The 26,301-nt window shown below is 43.3% G+C and overlaps 1 protein-coding gene across 2 annotated transcripts; it reads right to left on the bottom strand.

Moving 5' to 3' along the window:
* Positions 1–1,111: 1,111 nt before the first annotated feature.
* MATCAP2 (microtubule associated tyrosine carboxypeptidase 2) lies at positions 1,112–26,287 on the bottom strand. Of its 2 annotated transcripts, XM_083578105.1 has the most exons (8): positions 25,915–26,287; positions 24,785–24,844; positions 15,397–16,082; positions 11,107–11,250; positions 8,664–8,796; positions 6,408–6,713; positions 5,107–5,204; positions 1,112–4,692 (listed from the first exon to the last, which is right to left on the bottom strand). In XM_083578105.1, the coding sequence occupies exons 2-8, from the start codon at positions 24,831–24,833 to the stop codon at positions 4,531–4,533; spliced, it is 1,578 nt and encodes a 525-aa protein (XP_083434231.1). In that variant the 5' UTR covers positions 24,834–24,844; positions 25,915–26,287; the 3' UTR covers positions 1,112–4,530. The 2 variants fall into 2 exon arrangements, with proteins under 2 accessions (XP_083434231.1, XP_083434232.1); XM_083578106.1 differs by lacking the exons at positions 24,785–24,844; positions 25,915–26,287 and adding an exon at positions 22,236–22,654.
* Between the last annotated feature and the right edge of the window lie 14 nt (positions 26,288–26,301).

Raw genomic sequence — 26,301 nt, 5'->3', positions numbered from 1 at the left:
AAGACTTAGAAATATGGTCAAATTTGAAGCTTTCCTTGTTGGGTCGAATTATCTGTGTGAGAACACAGATAAATTGTTTTGTTTTAAAGCATTTCAAACATAGTTATTATTTTTCCTCTTGAAATATTCTGTTAAGAAGCTTTAGAAACATGAAACAATATCCTTTGTGAAGTAAAGGACTTGAGAATTTGGCATACAGGGCGTTGTAACCTAAATTATTCTGCAAGAAATTCAGGCCACGCTTCTCTCAAGCTAGGATATTTCAGCCCATGAGGTTTTACAGCCTCTGAATCTGCCTCGGCTGGAGTCTCAGATAAGGCTTTTTCCCAAAGTGCTACCAAGTGACAGCTCAGCCCTTTTGGAATCGGAATTGGGCCACCATCCCACCCAAAACTTTTTACTCTTTAAAGCAGGCCAGGGGAACCTTTGGTCCTCCACAGATGCTGAACTACAACAACCATCAGGGATATAAAGACTCGGACTATGTTGGATCAGCCTCAATCTTCATCAGGAAGATCTCCAAATTCCACAGAGCCAACACCTGAATCTATTTCTTTTAGCTGAAACTTGTATTATTTTCTACTACTGCGTAACTTCTGCTGAAGATCAGTCTTCACCAGATCTGGTTTAGCATGTTTTGGGATGAGGGCTCATCCAGACGAGGCCATACAGCTGGTACGTAAGACTCATTTAATTGTTTATCTATCAATAGCCACCCAGTGGACCAAAGCACTAAGCTGACCTGAAATAAACTTGTTCCTGAGATATATTTGTATGTTTGAATGAACCAGAGATGACAGGGCAGCTGTTGTTGGTAGAGTGTGGAGAGTGGCTGGGGAAACCCAGCCAGATGGGCGGGGTATAAATAATAAAACTATTATTATTATTATTATTATTATTATTATTATTATTATTGGAATTAGAGACACTTGTCATTGAGTTAGCAGTATAAGGTTTCTCCACCAATAAAACACAGGTATAATTGCTCTCTTTATTGAAACTCTGAAGTTCTTCCCCCATTAAATTTTAGAGGAGCTACAGATCTAATAGCAAAGATGTCTTGTCAATTATAAATAAACAGCATCAGACTTTCTGGTGAGACCCGTACACATACAATACAACCCTTATATATTTTGGTACTTAACAACAGGTTGTCACAATTTTTAAAAATCCCAAAAGGTTTACAAAAGCACCGTTACAAATCTACAACACTTTATATAACAACATTGGTGCTGGAAAAATCGCCTGAGGTGGGGTTTTTTTTGCTGGGCAAGTGATTTGCTGACTTCAAGAATTGTGACTTGAACTGAACTAATCGTAACATGTTAGGAATAATGTGAAGTGAATAGTAAGCATTTAAATGGCACTAGCAATTTTTGGTAAGGCCCGCTGTCGACTGCAAATAAGATGACTGCATTGACAGAACACAGGGTTTGTACCTTTATGTACTATAGTTATTCTGTTTGTCTTGTGAGGATGATTTCTGCCTGTGCCATAAACATTGCCACATGTGCAATTAATTGTTGTAAACAGCTCTTGATTTTTTAAAATGAGGGGCAGTATACAATTGTTTAGAAGTTAACAGCAATTATGCTACGGAAAAGACTACAGATCAGGTACAGCACATGAATGTGTGAATCCACCTCGTGTAGCTAAGGTTTAGGTAGGTACAAATAGTATGCAGGAACCATTGTGCTGGTTGAAATACAGATAATTACTGTTGCGGCTATTTACAGTACTCGGCAATCTTCTCGAGACAAAGGCTTTTGTATTAAAATTATACATCAACGTATTTGGTAAACATCCAAGGCGGCAGGAGTGTACAAACCGCTAATGCGCTAAACATGTTATCATTCAAGTTGTTACCCCGGCATACTATGAAGTTACTAATGCTCTGTGCTGTAGTAACTTCTGGTACAATATCCTGCAACCTATTGCCCACATGGCTATAAAAACCCAGTAAATACTGATGTGGAGGCTTATACTAAGCTGCTTTAAGCTCTGTTTCTTTGATTAATACATGTATAAGGCTGCTGATGTGTTAACTTGTGTTAATCGTATAGCCATGTGACATCCACTAAGTTATGGAGCTGATTTATGCAGACAACATGAAAGCTGACATCTGTGGGGAATAGGAATCTGTTCAAAACAGAACCGTCTGTATGAGAGTTAGATGCACTTACAGCAACAGGAGCCTCTTGAATTCAATGAAGGAAAGACAGAAACTGTATTAACAATAGAAAACTGAGGCTGCCGTATGTGTTCTTGGCCCATGTTTTGTAAAATATTTTGGTTAAAAATTGTACTTCATCACCCCATTGCAAAATACTACGTCCAGGCATCTAGCTCAACGTATAATATTAAATTGGAAAATATTCACTTTTTTCCAATGCCCATGATAAATGAGATTTTCATGACAGGCTATAAGATTATAAGCCAATTTTTATAACTTTAAAACAGGAGTGGTCTTCATAGTGCTTGAATTCATGGTGGGTGGTTATGCCATTATTGCATCAATGAGTTCCAGGCTCTCTTTTTTTAAAAAAAATGCAAGCAACTCTGTAGAAAAATGGAAGGATTTGGAGATTCTATCCTACTGTATTCCTCTGGGGTTCTTCATATTTTGAAAACCTCTTTTTTAGAAACAAAAATGGCATTGTAGTACTTGAGCGATCTGGACATGCAGAAAAGAAATGTGTTCTGCCTTTATGGTGCTCGTAGATGGGTCCTGAGCACCAAAATAATTTTGATGGATCCTGAGCACTTCTGTTGCCTCCCACCCCTGCCCCCAGCCACTCCAGCTGTTGGTCCTACATGAGGATATGCCTTCATCCAGCATCAGCAACATGAACAGAAGCTTCACAGAGTCAGGTCTTACTAAAGGGCAATATAATGGTCAGGAAACAATGGAAAGGAGCCAGTTGTGGTTTTTTTAAAAGGGTGAGGGAGTGATGGTGTAAAGGCAAAATAGGTGGAGTTGGGGCCTGCACCTAGGAGGTGCTAAACTGATAAAACCAGCAATTGAACCTGGCAGGTAGAAAACTAGTTGCTAAGGAAGGTTGTGCCACCACTGCTGATGAAGTTATATCTGCATTAGGAAAAGCATTATACATATAAGGGCCATGAATTACATATCTTTATATATCTGCACGTTTCCTATATGAATTAATGAAGCATTTTCAGAATACAGAAAATGGATATTTTGCTCCGCAGAATTATAATGATCTGTGATACCTGCATCTTACTGTATGAAAATCCAACTTCAAACACTCTCCTTCCTTATTTCCTCTTGATACACGCTCAAAAAATGTGCTGAAATATGTGAGAAATCCTCTTACGGAGCTCTTTAGTGGAGTACTATGAACAATGGGAGAAAGCACCTTTTACCATTTCACATATACTCCACCGTTATTGAAATGCATATGGAGGAAAAAATCATTGACGTCAACAGGACCATACCATTGCAACTGCCCTGTGAACTTTCACCACAACCTAATCTTTGCACCACCTACTTTTGGAACATTCCAACGGATCCCAACCAGACCTCTGAAGGGTATACATGTAGATTAAAGATTATAAACTATGGCCAGAGTTGCATCCCATGGAGCCAGTCTGCCTGTAGTGTCCTGGTTTTCCAAGGTAGTCTTCCAATTGCCACAGCTAAGAAGCACAGATTTCCTTGAGCCTTGAAAGTCAGATCACATTGTACGTAGGCACTGGTCCTCAGAAACAACAACACACTGGGAGTCATGATTGTGTCAGTTTTGACACGGAATCAGGGTGGGAAGAGGCCGACCCCACAACTAAAAGCATTTTTATTAGGTGATTACTCATGAAGAATCTTAGCTAACACATGAATGGAGCCTAACTGGGAAATGTAGTCAACCTTTCTATATTAGAACTGAGAAATACACATTGCACGTGTATTTCTCCAGCAGAAGATGCCGGAAACATGGAAGATGAGTTCAAAGAACAGTTGGCATAGTAAAGTGTATAAGCAAATTACTTAACCCTCAGAAAACTGCTTAGCTATAATACTGCACAACCCGGAAACCAACCAACAAGTGAATGGGGTCAACAAATTAGAAAATGCTACATTCTAAAACATTTAAGTATTATGTTGCAAATAGCAATATGCTAGGAAGGAAATCATTCAAAAGCCTGTAGAATTGGCAAACGCCACAGTGAAAGAATCTACACAAAGAATTTCATAAAGGATGTTTCCAGCTATAATTTAATCCACGAGTTCCAGCTATAATTTAATCTCAAAAATTTACAAAATCTTTCATATATCTTGAGAATGGGGTGGAAAGGAGCATTTTCCCCCCTGAAAACAACTTCTGGACTGCACCTGCGCATTTTACCCCCTGGAAAAAACCTACCACCACCAGAGAAGCAGATTTAAAGAATATATATTTTTGCCAGGCATCAAAAATAAGGTTAGTTATTCCACTTCTGTGAGTCAGGACTCACTGCGTTCCAGTCTGGTATAAATGACGCAGGCGGCAAGCAAAAAAAAAGAGTGGCGGTTTAGGGCAGAAGAAGCCTAAGCTCTGTGTCAGACAACTCGTTGACTTCCATGATCTTCTCCAGATGTTCCATGTACCTCGTGTGGTCTTGCAAGAAGTGTGGCACCCTCATGTTCTCAATCATTCCTAAATCCTTCAGGCGATCCACATCCTCATAGGAGACCTGGATATTAGAAAAAGAGGGTTCAATGCAGCGCAAGCATCTAGTTCTCCAAACATGGACTCAGTGCCAACTTGCATGCCCTAGTTCGGCACTTTAGCACTAAACCAAAAGCACAGGAAGAAAACCTTGGAAAGGCAGATACCATGCAAAGTGGGAGAACTTGATGCCAACTTAGGTATGGCCAGGCCTGCTATCATCCCAAGAGACCCAGATGCAGTGCTAGAAGCAGAGTCAGAATCCAACCCACTTCTTTCCAATGGATGTAAATCCGCCCCAGGCTTATAAGCCGGCTTATACATCTCCCACTTGCACTTCCATGTTCTCAAATCTTCAAGAGTACACTGTTGGCAGGAAAATCTATGATTCATGATTGATCTATTATAGATCAGTGTTCCACCCAGCAATTTCACCCACCTTTCCAAGAGCAGTCAGCAAGCAGAAATCGATGGTATGTCGGTATCTCAGAATCCGGAGAATGCCATCCAAGTAGACCTGATCTTTACTGAAGCAACCTAAAATAATTGGATTTATCGGTGGAGAGCCCAATTTTAGGAAAAAGGAAAAGATTTAGCAATGCACAAATGACAATTATCCTTGTATATTTACACAACAACACGCACATACATATATCGGGAACAACAAAGCACACACAAGCTTGTAAGACTGCAATCCTAAACATATTAAGTCTCATTGAACTTGGTGGGAATTACTTCTGAGTAAATATGCTTAAGTTAGGCTGCATATGAAATTAATAGATCATTCCATGCCTCAGCTAAGTAAAACGTTTAAGACAGAGTTTTCCAAACTATGTGCCACGACACGTGAAGTGTGTCGGCTTCAGTGTGTTGGTGTGTCACACAAACACTCCCCGCACTCCTCCCGGGGCTAGAAAGGGAGCGAGCAGCCTGCCGGTTTGCTAATAAAACTGAATTACTGTGTCGCGAAATGATGCGTGTCTAAAAAGTGTGTCACCAACATGAGAAATTTGGAAAGCTCCGGTTTAAGATATAACCCACCTTAATTCTACTGAAGGAAATAAGGGGAGAATGCCAGACCTAGCATAAACATTTAAGATCACTAGCTATGACATGATGCAGGTACAGTGGTACCTCGGGTTAAGTACTTAATTTGTTCCGGTGGTCCATTCTTAACCTGAAACTGTTCTTAACCTGAAGCACCACTTTAGCTAATGGGGCCTCCTGCTGCCGCCGCGCTGCCGGAGCACAATTTCTGTTCTCATCCTGAAGCAAAGTTCTTAACCCGAGGTACTGTTTCTGGATTAGCGGAGTCTGTAACCTGAAGCGTATGTAACCTGAGGTACCACTGTATACACCTAGGAAGAAGTCTAATCCTCTTTATTTCATTATAAGTGGTTCAGAGAGTGAGCCACCTCCTTCTGTGACCCATGAGGCAGCAATTTGTGAATGACTATTACGGTGGTCTTGAAGCTCAAACATCTCAACAGAATCATCTTCATACTGTACTTAACAAAGCTTTATTTTGAATATTTTGTATCGTTTTTGTACCTATATCTCATTCCCAACAGAGATTCCTTCTACTTTTACCTTTTTATGAATCCCGTTTTTAAAGACTTGCAAGAACAATTTCTGCCCTAGCCTGAACTTTTGTTTCTTGAGCTTTCAGGGAGCCTTTTTAAAGAATCACAGCTTCAAAGAAAACATTCAAACCGAAGGGGAGGGGGGAAAAAGGCTTACCTGGAAGAGAAGTATCGGTCCAGCCTCTCTTGGCTCGAACACAATAGTCCCACCTAGTATTGGGATCTGTGACAAACTTCCCAATGTCCTGAAAGAGTTCTTGGAAGGACATTTGGCTCGCTTGGTAGACCGTGTAATACAGAAGTGCAGCCCTCCACAGGAAGGGATCTTTCCGAAAGAGAACACTGTGGATACTTGCCAGGCCTTCCTCTGTGGGGTTGATGGGTTTGAGGCCATGTTTTCTTCGCCCATTCCAGGTGCTCCACAGCTGGCTGTTGTTATTAATGCCTCTCAGATAATGAGTTCCTGTAAAGCATACAGACAACCGCGCAATCATGCAGGCATTGCCAGAATGTTAGCCACAAATGTGCAAACTGCTACCGTGGCAAAAAAACAACAACACCCCCAAAACCCAAGCATAACCAAATTTAGCCTCAAGTTCAGAACTTCTCAAGACAGTGAGAGATGACAAATGCAAGTTATTTTGACTGTGGGCAAGCATTCTGCCTCTCGAACTCAAGTTCATTTCAGTAAGAATTGTGCTATAGCATGGGTAGGCAAACTAAGGCCCAGGGGCTGGATCCAGCCCAATCACCTTCTAAATCCAGCCTGCGGATGAGCCAGGAATCAGCATGTTTTTACATGAAAGGAATGTGCCCTTTTATTTAAAATGCATCTCTGGGTTATTTGTGGGGCATAGGAATTCATTCATTTCCCCCCCTCCCCAAAAAAATATAGTCCAGCTCCCCACAAGGTCTGAGGGACAGTGGACCACCCCCTGCTGAAAAAGTTTGCTGACCCCTGTGCTAGAGTTTCATTTGGTGGGTTGCACCCATTGCTTAAGAGCACATTTGCATTGCCTTGGCAAACGGAGGATTCCAGCCCCACATTTACTGAGGTAATACAAATATAGCTGCAGGAGAACCCATGTGGCCTTGTGTATATGTGCTTAGGTCTTCCTGTGTCTAATGACTTCCCCCTGCAAATCACCCAATATTTATTTTAGGTCACTGACACTTACTTCCCTCCTGGCTGAGGGAAGGGAGGTTAAAAAATTGACAGGGGGTGGGCAAAGGGTTAAGCGCTCCTGTCCAATAACATCCTCAGTAAATGCTCTGTCGCCCAATGAGCTTTACAGAACAAGAATATCATTAGGAACAAGGAAAGAGACATCATTTAATGCAAAGAACTTCCCTGAAATCTTTTTTTCTCACCACACTGGTAACAGTTGGATGGAGACCAGGTGATTTTTATTTTATTTTTTGCACTGGCAAGACAGTCTTTCTCATACAAAGATTGCAATGTGTTTAACTGAATGCTTTTTTTATGTGCCTAGATCCAGCCATAGTTTGGTTTGCACTACATGCAAACTGGGTTGTCAGTGTGTGTTTTCCTGTTATAATGTTCCTGCGCCAAATCTTCATTTTTATGTAGTGTTCCTTGTTGTTGTTGTTGTTTAGTCTTTTAGTTGTGTCCGACTCTTCGTGACCCCATAGACCAGAGCACGCCAGGCACTCCTGTCTTCCACTGCCTCCCGCAGTTTGGTCAAACTCATGCTGGTAGCTTCGAGAACACTGTCCAACCATCTCGTCCTCTGTCGTCCCCTTCTCCTTGTGCTCTCCATCTTTCCCAACATCAGGGTCTTTTCCAGGGAGTCCTCTCTTCTCATGAGGTGGCCAAAGTATTGGAGCCTCAGCTTCACGATCTGTCCTTCCAGTGAGCACTCAGAGTCGGTCACGATTGGCCCGTACGGGCAGGGGTACCTTTACCTTTACCTTTTACCACAATGAGGCACAAATCTTAAAGGTGATTAAAGCTACTAAGGCTGGGTTGAAATGCTTTCCCTGTTCACCCAGACCCTTAAGAAACTTAATCTGCTGATCAGAAGATCCCTCAGTACTGATTGGCTCCTGGTCTAGTCTTGTGATGGACTTAAAGTCCTTAGTTGGCAAGCTACTTCTCTGTTGACCTGACCTCCATGGTTTCCACCATCCCTTGTCAGCTCCTCATCTGCAGATGGAACTGCCTCCTTGGATGGCAACTACGGCTTCCAGTTTTCCAAACCAGAAGACCTCCCTCATCCTTTGTCAGGTGACTGGGATCTTAACCACTCAGCCATTCCTTCTTGGCGAAGAAAGGCCTTACCTATCAGCACCCTTCTCAACAGCATCCGGCTTAGCAAGTCGCATAGCAAATGCCTAGAGATGGGCATACTTGCATGACTTATCTGCGCAATGGCGTCCCTTATTTGCGTACCTATTTCGTGCCTCAGCATTCCTTCCAGCCAATGCTCGCGTGCCGTGGCAATATTGATGGTAAGAGTTGGGCGGCCATTCACCACGGTCATCGAGGCTCGAGAAAGCAAGTCTTCGGAGAGATGGACCACAATCTGAATAAAAAAGAAGAGGATTGAGATATTAAACCTTTAAACAATCAAAGGTTTTGCATTCCTAGCTCCAGCAACACATTTCCAATTCTGTATAGAGTCATTGCGGGGGTTTTTAATTTATGATTTTCAATTTTATATATTTAAATTTATTTTACAATCATTTTAACATTTCAAAACTTGACTTCCTTCCCCCTCTTTTTGTGGTTCCTTAAATTTATTTTTAATATTTTCTGCAAATTAACTTAATTTGCTCATTTATTCATCTACTTTAATTATATTTTCTTATAAAACTGCAGGTTATTACAATAATCCTGCCCATGTTCTTATCTGTTTACAGTTTGTAAATATTCAATAAACCTTTTCCATTCTTTTTAAAAAATGTTATCTTGATTTCTTATTTTTCCGGCACGTTTCGCCATTTCTGCATATTCCATAAGTTTTTGCATCCATACTTCTTTTGCTGGGACTTCTTCTTCTTTCCATTTTTGGACAGATAACATTCTTGCCACTGTAGTCACATACATGAATAAATTTCTATACTGTTTTGGTAGTTCTGTCCTTATAATTCCCAAAAGGAAAGCTTCTGGTTTTTTTTAAATCATAGAATCATAGAGTTGGAAGAGACCACAAGGGCCATCGAGTCCAACCTCCTTCGAGCCAAGCAGGAAACACCATCAGAGCACTCCTGACATATGGTTGTCAAGCCTCTGCTTAAAGACCTCCAAAGAAGAAGACTCCACCACACTCCTTGGCAGCAAATTCCACTGTCGAACAGCTCTTACTGTCAGGAAGTTCTTCCTAATGTTTAGGTGGAATCTTCTTTCTTGTAGTTTGAATCCATTGCTCCGTGTCCGCTTCTCTGGAGCAGCAGAAAACAACCTTTCTCCCTCCTCTATGTGACATCCTTTTATATATTTGAACATGGCTATCATATCACCCCTTAACCTCCTCTTCTCCAGGCTAAACATGCCCAGCTCCCTTAGCCGTTCCTCATAAGGCATCGTTTCCAGGCCTTTGACCATTTTGGTTGCCCTCCTCTGGACACGTTCCAGTTTGTCAGTGTCCTTCTTGAACTGTGGTGCCCAGAACTGGACACAGTACTCCAGGTGAGGTCTGACCAGAGCAGAATACAGTGGCACTATTACTTCCCTTCATCTAGATGCTATACTCCTATTGATGCAGCCCAGAATTGCATTGGCTTTTTTAGCTGCCGCGTCACACTGTTGGCTCATGTCAAGTTTGTGGTCAACCAAGACTCCTAGATCCTTTTCACATGTACTGCTCTCAAGCCAGGTGTCACCCATCTTGTATTTGTGCCTCTCATTTTTTTTGCCCAAGTGCAATACTTTACATTTCTCCCTGTTAAAATTCATCTTGTTTGTTTTGGCCCAGTTCTCTAATCTGTCAAGGTCGTTTTGAAGTGGGATCCTGTCCTCTGGGGTGTTAGCCACCCCTCCCAGTTTGGTGTCATCTGCAAATTTGATCAGGATGCCCTTGAGTCCATCATCCAAGTCGTTGATAAAGATGTTGAATAAGACCGGGCCCAAGACAGAACCCTATTTTAAACATCTTTTTCAATTCATTATATATCATTTCCCAGTGAGCTTTAACCTCATTACAAGACCACCATGTATATAGAGTCATTGTGAACCAAAAGTTCAAGATGTCAATTCACCCAATGCAATGCCAATGGACTGCAGATACAACAGGAAGTGACTGTTGCAAAGAGTCAGTGAAGATTCACTAGTCCAGCACCCAGTCACATCCATGTCTAATACAGACTGCACAATGTAGGCCCCAGACAGAGCAATCCTGTGCTGGACTCATCCTGGGCTGTTTGGGCACCCGGCCTCTGAGCATCCAGCGAGAAATAACCAAGAATACAGAAAACACAGCGACAGAGGTGCTATTTCTGTTGGGAACAATGAATACTGGTGAATTCTTATGGATTATATTGTTTTTCCTGCTGGGTTTAGCCAAAGTAAAACAGTATGAATGAAAGCCTAGAAAGCCAATTTAGTTACTGGAAGGGTGAGATTTCTCTCCCTGCTGACATGAACTTTGCCATTGGGATGTCCAGGTGAAATGTGTCGTGACCTGGCCCTAGCGTTAGGCAAAGCGAGGCAGATGCCCCAGGTGACAGATGCTGCAGTGGAAGCTCCTCTCCTTTCTTCTAAAAGTTCCCCAGATATCTTAACTTGATATCTTAAGTCTGGGGCATGCATGGGAGAGCCCTGATTCTATGGTGTTAGATTGATCAATAAATCGACAGATCGATCAACAGATAAATGCTGTTACAAGTGATCCAACCTCGCCTAGGCAGCCTTCTTTCATCATGTATTTCCTGACATGATTCCAGATACGACTTCTGGGCAGGAGGCTGCCTCCGGTGGCTTGCTCAAAATTTTCGTAGCTTCCATACTTTTGCAAAGTCAGTTCCATGATTTTGATGGCCTGCACGAGAGACAAAAACAGAGCAAAAGCTGTTAATCAGGGGCTTAGTGAGCAGGTAGAGCTTGTGACAGAGAGCAGTTCAGGCTCCGAGGCTGAAGCAGAGGCAGCGGCTCAAGGGACTGCTGAAGAATCCAGGGAATTTCCCTCTCCTGCTGTGATAAGCTACCCTTCCCCTCGGTCTCCAATAATGTGCAGAATGATGAGGAGGGCAAAACAAAAGCCAGAGGCACACAGATGCAGTTTGAGACTGCTTGGGATACATCTGGAATAAGACAAGTCAGGGAAGAAGGCAGGAACCTTCGCAAGACCTGCTGTGAAGTATTGCTGAGTTGTATGCTGTTTCCAAGAGTTAACTTCACTGGCAACGGAGCCCTGTGTCCGACTCCAGCCCTGACAATGGGTATTCCCTAAAACAGATCATCTTGAGGCCCTAGGCAGCTTCATAGAGCTGGGCAGAATCCCAGTGGCCCTTCATGTCATGAGACTCCTGCTCAGCCGGCAGTTGCAGTGCCACCCTAGGCCACCTGCACTGCAGCAATGCCAGAGCTCCCTTGCACTTCCTGTGCTGGACACTGATACACAGGCAATGTGCACAATATCAGAAGTTTTTATAGATATTTCACAACAAATACAAAAATGATAGTCTCCCATTATCCTAAAAACATCTCTGCCACAAGTAGAGCCACCTGTGCACTCCAGAATGCACATGGAGGCTTTGCACATGGAGACTTTGCACAATTCACTTCGAAAGAATAGGCGGTCTGGCAATTGCAAAAGGACTTACACAAAATACTATCTCCTCCCACTGAGGGGAATAGGGCTTCCTTTACAGGCAGAGGAACACCAAACACACACCCAAACCTCCCATGCTTACATGCTAAATTTCTGGACATGAGCACAAGTAAAAGAATACTATTTTGATTTCCATTTCATGAGTTTCCCACCCGTTTTCAGATTCCGACATGTATGTCTGTGATCTACCAGAGACTTACAGGAAAGTTTGTGCTCTGTTGTGACGCAGGAGGGCAATGTACTTTGCAATGTGTCACCTAAATAATTCAGAGTGATAGTTCTCCAGTTTCCCTAACAAAGTCCTAGAACTTGGACAGACATTTGGAACACCCATCGCTCATTACACAGATCCAGTTTCTGTTGGGGAGAAAAATTAATTGCTTCATTTAAATTGACGGTTCCCTTTAATATTTCATCTTCCGGCACAATCCTTTTCTTCCTTGCATTGTCAAGCAGGGAGAAAAGGAGGGCCGATGGAAAAAGGGAAGATATAATCCCCTCACGCCCACACTCCACCTGTTGTTAAAAAAGACCTCTCCTTGCTCTGTTGTAAGTCACCCTTATGTTTAGTTTGGCATAAGCAAAACTCTTAGAGCCAATGCGAATTTGAACCAGTAAACCACTGAGGGAACAGCATCAGGTTATGCAAACATCTGCCGAAACAAATATCTTCAATGGGTGGGCTCTTTTCCTTCTTGCTAAAATACTGAATTGCAGAGCAATCCTACCTATGTTTAATCAAAAGTAAATCCCTTTGGGCTCAATGGGATTTACTTGCAGGGAAGTGAATATAGGATTGCAGCCTTAACATACTGGAAGAATTAATCAGCAACCAACTCTGTTTTCAGTCATCTGGAAAATCCCTCTCTGCGGTGAAACTGAGATTTTCATAAGAACTGGGCTTCCTTTATGCAGCATGCAAGAAGTAGAAAGGAAAAGAAATACCATCATCCACTGTATTCTGTTGAAAACAAACAAGGAAGCAGCGAATCCAATATTCCTAAAGCAAAACTTTTAGGAAAGGTTTGCATGATTTAACTTTGGCTTGCTGAGCACTTAAGCTGACTGAGGAATCCAGGCTATGGAAGACTTGTTGAAGGGGGGATAGGAAAGAAAATTGGTCAGTGGAAACATGTGTTTGCTCCTGCAAATTCAGCTTAGTTGAATCGTTTATTTATTGCTGTATCATCCATTTGCCAGCTTAACATGGTTTTTTGCATGCAACGCTAAACCATAGATTAATGCTACTCGGATGAGCCTCAACAGGTCTCCAACAAAGCAGCAGATTCGTGCCCTGCCTCTCCCCCTTCGCCCCATTTAACACCAAGCTGAAAACTGGAAGCAAATTTGGGAGATGGCCTCCTCTCAGCTGCATGGGATGAGAAAGGCACTGTTTGTGCCAGACGTTTCTCTTGGAATTGCTGAGGTCTCTCCTCCTAACACTAAACCATGGCTTACCTTTACATGTGAACCACCCATTCATTCAATCCTAACTTTTTTCCCCATGTGAAAATGAAAACATACATCGTTCTAACTTGATGTCTGTAGATGATGAGACATCAATATCAGCCTTAACTCTATGCACCTAGAGCCTTTGGTACCGGTGGGCTATGGGAAGCCAGATGTGCACTTAGAATAGGAGTGGGGAGTCTGTGGCCCTGCAAATGTTGTTGGACTCCAACTCCCATCTACCCCACCTGGCATGGCCAATGGTCAGGGATGATGGGAACTGGAGCCCAGCAACATTTCATTTCTTCATTGCATTTACATCCCACCCTTTTATCCTCCAAGGACCTCGAGGTAGTGTACATGGTTCTCCCCTTCCTCATTTAACCTATTGAGGTTGGTTAGGATGAGGGACTGTGACTGGTCCAAGGTGACTCAGTGAGATTCGAACCTTGGTCTCCCAGGTCCCAGTCCCACACACTTAACCAATACGCCTTGCTGGCATTCTGGAAGGACACTGGTTCTCCAGCCCTTAGAAGGTCTTGCAAGGTCTTCCTCACCCACCTCAGTGCAGAAGGCAGCTTGAAACCTGTGTCTCTGTGGCGCTATCGCCTCCACTGAAATGAGAAAGCCCACCTTTGCAGGAACAAGGCTCTTGTATGAAGGCTGCAATCCTAAGCCCAGCTGCCTCTAAGGAGATGTGGATGTCTTTGAGGGGATGCATCACAATGGAAATGAGGGGGAAACAGGGCTTATTGTCCGAAATGTTCTGGCTACACAATAACTGATCTGCACAGACCCAACCTTATTTACTAACCAGTCCCTGCCACATTTCAGTCAAAGTCAAGGGCAAAGAAGCCAGTGTGCTGCCTAAATCAACAAAATGCATTATGTAAAACTCTCCAAAGTTAATTAAACAACAACAAAATCAATACATGCTAACCCACTAACTCTGACTGCAGGGCAGTCAGCCATCAACATACAATTTCCTTCTCTGATTTCTTGCATCATCAATACTTTTATTATAGCATTATTAGTAGTAGTAGTAGTAGTAGTATTCCCAAAAAACCCTGTTATGAAACTGCCTCTTTATTTCTCTTTTTCTCCCCTCTAACCAATAACTTGAATAAATAAAATAAGATGAACTATAGGAATCAACCATCGCCCTCTTGGCCTGGGAGGTAAAAGAGGCCAAAACCTGGATTTGCTCCCTTTCCTCATTTGGGAGGAAAGACAACTGCAGGGGACTGTTTCCTGAAAGCCAACTCAACATTTGAAGAATGAGTCACTTTCTTCTTGCCTTTTGGTCATGGCATAGAGCAGCTTAGCACTGCAATTCCCCTCAGCTCCAGCCAGCATGGCCAGTGGGTAGGGATGATGGAAACTGGAAGGTGGTAATATTCTTTAGGTGATAAAGGTAAAGGTAAAGGGACCCCTGACCATTAGGTCCAGTCGTGACCGACTCTGGGGTTGCGGCGCTCATCTCGCTTTATTGGCCGAGGGAGCTGGCGTACAGCTTCCGGGTTATGCGGCCAGCATGACTAAGCCGCTTCTGGTGAACCAGAGCAGCGCACGGAAACACCGTTTACCTTCCCGCTGGAGTGGTACCTATTTATCTACTTGCACTTTGATGTGCTTTTGAACTGCTAGGTTGGCAGGAGCTGGGACCAAGCAACAGGAGCTCACCCCGTCACAGGGATGCAAACCACCGACCTTCTGATCGGCAAGTCCTAGGCTCTGTGGTTTAACCCACAGCGCCACCTGCGTCCCATCTTTAGGTGGTGGTGGAGGGCAAAAGGCAGAGTGACTTTAAGAGTGCAAAGCAAGTTAAACGTTTAAGAAGCAGGAGACCTAAACCCAAGGGAAAGGCGAAGAAGCAGTATGGCACTGGGAGCTGTGCACCATTACCTGCTTGAGAAACGTGCTGGACGCCTGGCTGTGCTTTGCTATCACGCTGGACAATGCAGAGCTTGCATATTCAAACTGCGGGTTGTAGCTGAAGTCCGACTTAAAGAACTTCATCTTCTCCTTCTCGACATTGGAAGGCTTGATGGCAGTGAGGATACAGAACTTCCGCCCAGCGGCGTCTCCCTCTTTTAAATAGCTCTTGGATCTCTGCAGAGGCTTTGGCTTCGCGAGGCTGGAGAAGGAAAGCCTTTTCGCCTTGGTCTTGGGCAAGCCAATGCTGCTCCCTGTTACGGAAATACTGCGTGCCAACTTGATGCCGCTGGGTATTGGGCTAGTGATGAAGAGGGAGGGCTGCCGGCTGAGGCCGCACCACCCGCTCCTTGGCAAAGGCGGCGGGGCCTTGATCTTCTGGCGCTCGCTGCCCCGTGAAGCATTCGGGGGCTTGGCCGGCTTTCGGTGTCTCTTGTGGTGGGCCAAGGGGTGCTTTTGGAGAAGGTGCTTTTTTTCCTCTTTGCTCTGCAGAAGGACGTTGTAGCTACTGGTCCCTGTGGTGAATGTGTCCTTGAGGATTCCTGACTGGGACACGCGCCGAATGCTGCTGCTTTCATTCTTAGGAAAGAAATTGTACTCGTCCGGACTCAAGACTGTCTTTTTTGAGAGCTCTTGCTCCGGCCAGTGAAGCTTTTCTGCAGTAAATTAAGAAGAAAGAAAAGGGCTAGGCAAAGCAATCCAATCCAACATGACGTTCTCAGATTCTGTGCAACTAGGAACGTGCAGGCATAGAAACACACAAAGGCAAAATTAATATATATATACTTACTGATACAAACATATCTCCAAGAGCTTGGATTGTGGCACCTCAATGCACAATCATTAAGAATACATTGCATACAAACAAAGGGCTGAAATCACCTGTGTTAAAACCCATATTTTGAGACTGAATACAGTTCTTAAATATATCTATCTATCTATGTAACACCTTCAAGCTGGGAAATGTTTCCCTATTACATGGGGTGTCCTGAAAGTGCCACAAATATCTCTGCACAGCCATGTGGGGGGGGGGGGGGTAAGAGAGAAAGCAAAGCAAAATTGTTCTACCCACTTTATTGGAACAGTCATAAAACTGTCACCTTATTTGCCTCTTGGTTCTACACAGAAAGAATGCTACACGCTAAACATTTCCTCTCAGTGGGGACGAGAGAAGGACTTCCTCTCCCGCCCTTTCTGGCACAAGTGTCATTTGGCAGTTCCTGCTTCTCCAAAGCTATTGTGCACAAGTAATTTCCCCTCTTGTGTTTGCTGGATAAAATAAATAGTTGAGCAAATTGTGGCTATTCTTGAAACTTCAAAAATAGAGCTGGCATCTCCCTCCTCCTGCTCAAAAATGGAAAAGACATTGCTTAACACTGTGGTTGTGTACAAGAGAAGCCCACAGTTCCCAAACTGGATCCAGGTAGTGGATTCTGGAAACAACTGGCCCACTCCAGTCCTAAGATTAATGGATGAGAACTCCTGGCCTGCTTGTCTCTTGACCACTGGAAGAACCCAGCTCCACATGGAAATTCCATGCTTACGTGCCACAGAATCCAGCCCTAGCTCAGCACTAAATTGTTGTCCTTATTCTCAATACTTCAGCTCCACATTAAAAATAATAATTAAACACATGAATACATTTATCCATCTGCTTGCCCATTACTGGAATTTTAAAAGGCAACTGCTCTAGATATTGGAGAGGAAAAGGAATTGGAGGTGGGGAGCTAATCTGTGCCGTGCACGGCTGTTTCTTGCTTTAAACTTCCAGAACCATTTATTTGCCCCGAGCTGGACCCTGTAGAAGAAACCATGCTTGGGGTTGATCACACAAAGAAACACACAAAGGCAACCTTAATATATATACTTACTAATACAAACATATCTCCAAGAGCTTGGATTGTGGCACCTCAATGCACAATCATTAAGAATACATTGCATACAAACAAAGGGCTGAATTCACCTGTGTCAAAACCCGTATTTTGAGACTGAATACAGTTCTTAAATCTATCTATCTATCTATCTATCTATCTACAGTATCTATCTATCTATGTAACACCTTCAAGCTGGGAAATGTTTCCCTATTACATGGAGGGCACTTCTACAGCTGTGTATAATAGAACCACTGCCTCAATCCTCTTTTGGCGTGTGTGGGTGAAACGTAGAGTATATCCAAAGAAGGAAGAGTTCAAAAAGACTGAGAAATGCTTCTTTAGATTAGGCCCACATTTAGCTATAGAAGAGCTCTAGTGAAAGTGGCTATTTTGTTCTCAGTGAATGAAATTATGGAATGCTTTGCCCAAAAGCAAAACTCTCACAGAATGGGATAATGAAATTTCTGGTAGTAGATTCTGTTTTCCCAGCAAACACAAAACACTGTGAAAGCTTTCATTCCTGTGACTTCAGTGTAATTACTTTACCCCCATAAATTCTTGCATTAAAATGCTGTCAAAGCTGCCAACACAAAGAGTGTAAGATCAGCATACCATGCTGTTGTATGCAATGCATAATATATAAAATACCTCAGAAGAGTCGGGGGGAGCAATATTTTACGTTCGTGTTTCCCTTAAACACTGCAAAGGTGGAGTAAGAAGTGCTAAATTCAATCATGTGCAAGATGACGTGTGATGTTGGTTTGGCTTGAAGGGTAATTTGAGAAACATTCCCTTTTATGCTTAGCAAAGCACCACAGGGCATAACAGTTCAAGTCTGATTTGGTCATTTTAGCCAGCGTCAGCCCAAAAGTGCTTACCCAGGGTGTTTTGCTTTGGCATGTACCAGAGGACTTGACAAACTGCCATTCTAGCAATCATCAGGAAAAATCTCCTGACAACCATGCAGTCAAAATACCCTTTGGGGAACTAATGGCATAATCCTGTGCACACTTACCTGAAAACAAGAATGTCCAATGGACTTACTTCTGAGTAAACATGCATGGGATTGCACTGTAAGAGCAACTTCTCAACCTCCGCTGGGGAAGATCTAAGCCATAGGTTAATGTGACGAGAACAAGCCACAGCTCACATGGTCTCCCCTCATCCGTCACAGGTGAGATGTGTTTCAAAGTGTCTGCTTCCATTTGCCATTAACCACAGTTTAGCATTTCATCCAAGCTCTAAAACATGGTTAATATTGACTCTGTTTTTCTAAAACAAGCCAGCTTCATAACCCACATTCAAAGTTGTCTTGTTGAATAGTTAACAGTAGCCAGACTTTGTCAGGTCAAATGACTCAATGAACGGTGCTTAAACTGAAATGAAAGCTTCCCAAATCCTCCTGGTGCCTGTGCCAGAGTAAAAGAGAGGGAGACTAGGACACAGAGCTTCATGGTGGTTCACCGACGTCACACTAAACTATGGTTATGCATGCTGTCCGAACTCTCCCACTGAGTCCTGCTATTCAAGTAACACCATGAGACATAAAATAAGTGGAAAGATACGTTCAAATGGAAATATGTGCTACAGAGCCATTTTAAACTATAATGGAAGGAAGGAACTCCGATGGGGAAAGAATGATGGCTCAAAATATAACTTAAATGAGGCCTACATTGGCTTTCTCCACAATCCTACAGCATGCAGAACATGTCTACTCAACTTGAAAGCCCCTCTCCCTAATGGTAAGGTAAAGGTAAAGGGACCCCTGACCATTAGGTCCAGTCGTGGCCGGCTCTGGCGTTGTGGCGCTCATCTCGCTTTACTGGCCGAGGGAGCCGGCGTACAGCTTCCGGGTCATGTGGCCAGCATGACTGAGCCGCTTCTGGTGAACCAGAGCAGTCACGGAAACACCGTTTACCTTCCCGCCGGAGCGGTACCTATTTATCTACTTGCACTTTGACGTGCTTTCAAACTGCTAGTTGGCAGGAGCAGGGACCGAGCAACGGAAGCTCACCCCGTCGCGGGGATTCGAACCGCCGACCTTCCAATTGGCAAGTCCTAGGCTCTGTGGTTTAACCCACAGCGCCACCCGAGTCCCTAATACCTCCCTAATGGTAGGTATGTGATTAAAGCTGTGGTTATGGACTGTTGAGTAAAGTGTACTTTGCACATGCTAAAGGGCATTCTTGCCTCTCTCAGTCCTCCTCATTATTATCCTTGCGTCTCTTGCTGTTGAAATTTAGAACGTGTCATGTCCTTGGGGCTAGAATCTACTCTGCTTAGCACTGTACACTGATGGGACTGCATAAATGATTCTTAATAATGGTTTCACAAATACCTTCCCATCCCACAACAACCAGTTTAGCATTATGAAGACAAGCTGCAGTGAATCTGAAGTGTGTGGTCCCCTCTCCTCCTCCAGTGTGGCTGCAAGGACTGCAGGCACTTTTGCTTCTTTTTTAGATCAACTGCTGCTTGCCATGCCGCTCAAAGCCAGACAAACTATGCTAGCTCTTAACCATGTTTAGTGGAAACTTCTAACCGGTTCATAAAGCTGGCTTGTTTCATTAACCATAGATAAGATTAATGAAAGCAGAAGCAAGCTGTCTCCTTAATGCATGGTTTCAATGTGGCATGTTTAAACAAACCATAAAAAGGTAAAGGTAAAGGACTCCTGACCATTAAGTCCAGTCGTGACCAACTCTGGGGTTGCGGCGCTCATCTCGCTTTACTGGCGGAGGGAGCCAACATTTGCCCGCAGACAATTTTTCCGGGTCATGTGCCAACATGACTAAGCCACTTCTGGCGAAACCAGAGCAGCGCATGGAAACGCCGTTTACCTTCCCGCCGGAGTGGTACCTATTTATCTACTTGCACTTTGACATGCTTTTGAACTGCTAGGTTGGCAGGAGCAGGGACCGAGCAACAGGAGCTCACCCCATTGCGGCGATTTGAACCTCCAACCTTCCGATCAGCAAGCCCTAGGCTCAGTGGTTTAGACCACAGCGCCACCCGCGTTCCTTAAAACAAACCATAGTTAAGATCAACCACAGTTTGTTGGCACAGGTGACACAACATGCTGTTGTTCAGCAAAAACAGAAGAAAAATCTCCCAAAATCCTTATAGCCATGCCGGAGGAAGAGGAGGGGAAGAACACACATCCTCCTCAAAGAATTCTGGGTGCTGTAGTTTACCACTTGCAGGGGTACAGTTCATGCCAACCCTTAACAAACTGCTGTACCCAAAATTATTTTAGGCAGCAAATGTGCTTCAAATGCACTTTAAAGGTTTAGCGTGTATGTTGCCTGTCAAGGAAGCTTGAATACTATGCTCAAACTAAATTATGTAAAAGTCAGTAAGGTTATTTTAATACACATTCTATTTGAATGCCTTACCTGAACTACATAACTGAATCTATTTGTTTCCACAAGAAGCGTTTGTTATGACAGGAGATCAAAGGTAAGCAAGGTTCAGGTACAGTTCCCCACATGGGGGAAGAGGGATGGAAGGCGTAAGGCCCCTTGAAAACTGGATTTTGAAATAAAAAATATCTCAAAGCTGTCAAAATGATGAGGGCTAGAAATCTGCGGGCTGCAGATTTCTAAAGAAATAACTATTTGTGATATAGACAAAATTAATTTTGAATTAAATATTGTCTAGAGTTATCTGTCCCTTTGAATCTCTGGTATTTATCAGCCCCATTTAAGATCCCTGGCATCTCCAACACTGTTATGCTTTTGTAACACTACCAACCCAAAGCCGTCCTGTACATGTAATCACTTCAGGAATTATTGAAATTATCATAATGACATCCTGTCAAAGTGGGCTATTAAATTATTACATCTGTCCCTGTTTGAGCAGGCTTTTCCAATATCAAAATGGCTTTGGAAAGAAGTCTTTCGGAAGCTATCTTTAAATATATATATAGCAACAACACTAGAAGTGTATACTTTACATGTTATCATAAATAAATACAAATCATTGTAGCTATATTATTAGCTTGTAGTCTCTATGCCGCTGTGGTTTATACAATTATTGCTCTATAATAATTACTCTAGCAACAGTCTTTTCTGTTGAAGAGCATTACGGCTTGCACTTTTTAAAATCAACTAGCAGTCTCTATCTGTGCTGTGTTTTTTCATCCTTTACATTTTGGGTGGTCTCCTGGTAATCAGTGGTGAAGACAAAAGCGTGATTCAGAGGCAAAATATCTGCAATATTACTGAACTTTTCATTTCATTTATCAATTTTCCTTTCAGTATTGCAAATGAGGGACAGAAGTAGCATGTCAAAGTGAATGGTAAGGACCATCAGCATTCAAGAAACTCCATAAAATGTAGTTTCTCCCATCACAGAGTTCTGTATGATTCTATGAGAGCACTACTATTGATTTTAATGGTCTGAAAATAAAGTCCTTTTACACTTCATTCGTTACACACACAAAAAAAACTTACTTTGGCAGACCCAAGCTAGAAAAATGGTGAAATGAATGTACATAAATATTTATAGGAAAACTGAAATCCTTATTGCAGTCTTGAAAAACATGAGTAGCAATTTTTCATCATGGCATCTCCTTCCAGAAGGGCAGGCCATGCTCAAAACCGAAAGATCAGTTGCCCCAAAAGTCATCTTGCTCCACAGCCTGTGTATTTGGTTCTTTGTTCAAGGGTGGGGGGTATATTTATTCTGTTCTAAACAGAAACTCTATTTTAACCACGGCCAAGTGTGCTTGCTACATCACATTAAAGCGACAACCCTCGCGTTTTAAGTACTCTCGTGCAGAATGCTATCTCTGATTGGATGCAAGTTCCATTTTCCGTGGCTGCAAATCCTGGGCGCGCACAGACCCTGCCTTGCTGCGGTGGAAGAATGTCAGCAGCTGCAAGGGCCGGATGGGTTAAAGGAGCAGGGAAAGAAATGAGCGTGATTACTCACCAGTGACACGGATGGATTCGAGCATCCTTCGCCTCGAGCACTTCGGGTCTCCCCAGCCACCCAAACCGAGCCCCTTTGCACCCAAAAGTCCTTCCTGCCTCTTCCTGCATGCACAGCTCGACACACACGAGCCCTGCTGCTTAGCTGCACTGGCTTAATGCAAATCCTGAAGCCGCGGGATAAAGCGCAAACCGAAAAAAGGGTGCCCGCGCCTTTTGCGCACCGTGCGTCCCCGCTGCCTTCACCATGGCGCACCAGCACCGACCGCCATCCTGCTCCCTCTTGCCGCTGCTGCTTTATAACGAGACTTTGCAGACTCCAGCTAGAGAGAGGCGCTGTCTGTTGCTAGGACACACGCTCCCATTTCCGCCTAAACATATAGCACACAACCTTATAAAGCGGGGAGAAGAAGCGACGCGAGTTTGCAGATGCGCAATGGATGCGCAGTGCAGGCATCTCCACGGAGACGGCACTTCCCAAAGATGCAACGCGCCGAGGCGCGCCTGGGAGCATCTTGGGGCTTGTAGTCTGGGAAGGTGGGACCCTGTAGGAGCGAGCCTAGGCTCTGCAAAAGATGGGAAAGCAAAAGGGAGTTTGGTCTGGGTTGTATCCCGCTTCTCCAACGACAAAGCTCAAAGCGGCTCACAATAATCACGGTTGCCATAAAATAAAAAAACACCAGTGCCTTGCGAACACAGTAGCATATAAATAAAGCAGACAGCAGCAAGGAAATAATCAAGATTGCTACAATTCAATAACTGGAATTCCAGGGGTGCGGTGCAGTATCTGTAGTTGTCTCAAAATCCAAAAGCTCCTTTCCCAGTCTTTTTTTATTATTCCTGCACTGTGCTGATCTAAGTCAATGTCTGGCTTAGCATGTCATCTGAAGCCAAACTTGTGGTTCAGCTCCCTCCTCCCTAACCATGAGCTGTTGCCAGGATATGTCCTCTAGTTCAAAAAAGACTGGGGAGCACCAGGCAACTGGGAGCTCTTTTCTGGGAGCCGGAAGTTTGGCATGGGCCCAGTATGCCAAAGTTTAGCTTACCATTCTGCAAAAATCACGATTCAAAATGACTCAAGGCATCCTTTCCCTAGACGCCATTATCTGTATACCCAGTGCCTTTTTTTTGCAATGAAATTATATGCCGAAACTCACCATGAAGTTGTTGCAGTAAGTCGCCAGGTGACTTGGGGCAGCCCTGAACAGATGTTGCTGCCCCCTGGTTCTGGTGCAGGTCAAATAAATGTGCCCCTGCCTCCCTTGTCCTGTTAGATTCAGGGCAGCTTGGAAGGGCCCTCATGCAAACACACACGTGCAAAGGTAGAGGCCTGCCTGGAAAGCTTAAAGCTCGCCGCTGCTACATGGAAAATGGATTGAATAAAAGGAAATATGAAATGGCTCTGCCCCATAGCTTGACCTATTGTGGCTAGGAGCTAGGTGCAATCATAGATCTAAAAAATATAGACTCACACACATGGGCATACATAGCCAGGATTTATGGGGGGCAGGCATTGTGTTGGGGGGGGGGCAGAACCAAATTATCTGTGGCATAATTGGTCAGTTAGCTAAGTTTGTTTGTTTTTTAATTTGCTTGATTTAGCACCCACCTGACTATGCCTATGCTTGTACATGCTAAGCAGCTTCTGTTTTTCAACACTGAACTCAAAGTTGAAATGGACCGTAGCCTTCAGAGTAGCATTTCTTTACACTGGAAGAAACCTTTTCCATGCATGTCTGGTAAATACGTATGGAAACCTAATGTCAGTTGCCAGATTAGCAGCTCTTCGGAGCACTACCAATATGCATCTTACCTTGGTTTCCTTAAGGTGAAAAAGAAAGTTTGAAATTTTCATATTGGGCTTCTCCGAAGTACGTAAAGGCAAGAAGCAGATGGGGGGAGCACCATCCCTCAAAGGCACCCACCTGAAAGGTGCCAGAACAGCACTCTGGCTGGGGGGGAAAAGCACTGTGTATACCTGACCCTATTTTAAGTGAGATCCATGAATCTTCTGAACCAATTGTTTTAAATATATACTGGCAGACTTGTTCCACGTAATGATGGTCTTATGAACATTATACAGTGGTACCTCAGGTTACAGATGCTTCAGGTTATAGACTCTGCTCACCCAGAAATAGTACCTCAGGTCAGTGGCGTAGCGTGGGGGGTGCAGGGGGGGCCGGCCGCACCGGGCGCAACATCTGGGGTTAGGGCAAATCCATGGGTTAGGGGGCGCAAATCCACTGGTTAGGGGGCGCAAATCCATGGGTTAGGGGGCGCAAATTACTTGCCTTGCCCCGGGTGCTGACAACCCACGCTACGCCACTGCCTCAGGTTAAGAACTTTGTTTCAGGATGAGAACAGAAATCGTGCTCCGGTGGCGCTGCGGCAGCAGGAGGCCCCATTAGCTAAAGTGGTGCTTCAGGTTAAGAACAGTTTCAGGTTAAGAATGGACCTCCGGAACGAATTAAGTACTTAACCTGAGGTACCACTGCAATCCTGGTCCTAGATGAAGCAAGTGTGCTATGTCATCACTCTATTGGTAGGTACCTTGTTTCTTTCTAGAAGTAGTTTTGCACTTTGGAAATCTCCAAGACATGGATAAAGCACCTAAACAGAACGAGAAGACCAGGTGTCATTCGGTTGTGTTTGGAAAATAGTTTAGGTTGCAAATCTATACACATGTTCCAAGGGGAAGTCTCACTGAACTCAGCAGGATATTTCCCTCCCTGAGCAGACAGACATTCATAGGGTTGTGCTATGGGTGTAATATGAGAAGCCATAGATTATTAATTAGCACATGCTTTATTTAGCACCTCTGGTTTCATATGTACTTCTAAAAGAATTTCTGTTATCTCTTCAGGCAATCATAAGAACAAAAAGAAGCAATACAACCCGTGGCCTTGTTCAGATGTAGAAAGCTGAGCCAGAATGTTACAATGGATGCAATTAATGGCCTAGGAAAGGAACAGATCCCTTCATTTTTAGAAATGGGAGACGTATATTGATGTGTTCAGCTGTATCACAAAATTTGCTCTCATTGTACGTAGTTAAAATAGTTCAGCCACTTGTTAACAAATGTTCCATCAAATAAATATATAAAATTCATTTCACTGTGAAGCTGCCTCCCAGTAGTCTACCCTCGCAACCCCTTGTTATTACTGGGTGAGATCCAGTAGCGTTTATTTGGCTCATGTAAGTTTCTGGAGGATGTCTTGATCTTAAAATAGTTTGACAATTTATCACCTCTATTCGGCAGTTAGTTTCAATGCTACAAACCTTATAAGGAAATGTTCATTTCTGCTAAATCTCATTCTGATAAATATGAGGAAACCTGCCTCCTTTCTCTACCCAAATGTACATTTTAAATAGTCTTGTAATAGTTACTGTTAACATCTAAATAAAATAGCATTCCTGATTTTCTGAGCCTAAAACTAGCTTTCCATTCCTCCTAATAATTTTTCCTAATTTTCATTTTCCTTTCTTTTGATGGCATTGTATTTCCTCCCTTTGCTTTAGCAATCTGTTAAGAGAGTAAGCCCCATTGAATTCAGTGGAGCTTACTTCTTGGTAGACAAACATAGAAATGCAGCGATAAAACCTCATCCCCATCTTACAACAGAGTCTTTGTCTCTAGGAACAATATTTGCTACAGATGCCTAGGATGAAATTTTACTTACCTGAGCACAATAAGGCTAGTTCACCAAATTAATATAACGCTCTTGCAGGAGCAGTATTTTCTGGAATACATGAAGTCCAGAATTGCAGAGATACATTCTATTCCTCTCTGCTTTTTTACCTGTTAAATTAGTAAACCTTGTATTTAAAACTATTATTTTGAATACAAGTTCTTTTTCTTCTTCTCGAGTTCCTCCTTTGTGTTTATTTTGCATTTACTGAAATATTAGATCAGACCTAGGATAGCCATTTTTGGGGAACAGGCTCAAAGTCCTCATTATTTCTCTACCGGTTGACTTGAAGGTCTTCTAAACTGTGACCAGCTGGCTAGTTTCTGACCACATATCTTAACTGACACTCTCTCTACCTGCTTTTCTAGAACACTGCAT

Source organism: Podarcis filfolensis, assembly GCF_964270895.1.
Source record: "Podarcis filfolensis genome assembly, chromosome: 12".
NCBI lineage: Eukaryota > Metazoa > Chordata > Lepidosauria > Squamata > Lacertidae > Podarcis > Podarcis filfolensis.
Note: the sequence above shows the minus strand (reverse complement) of the source record. Positions and strands in the feature narration are given on the sequence as shown.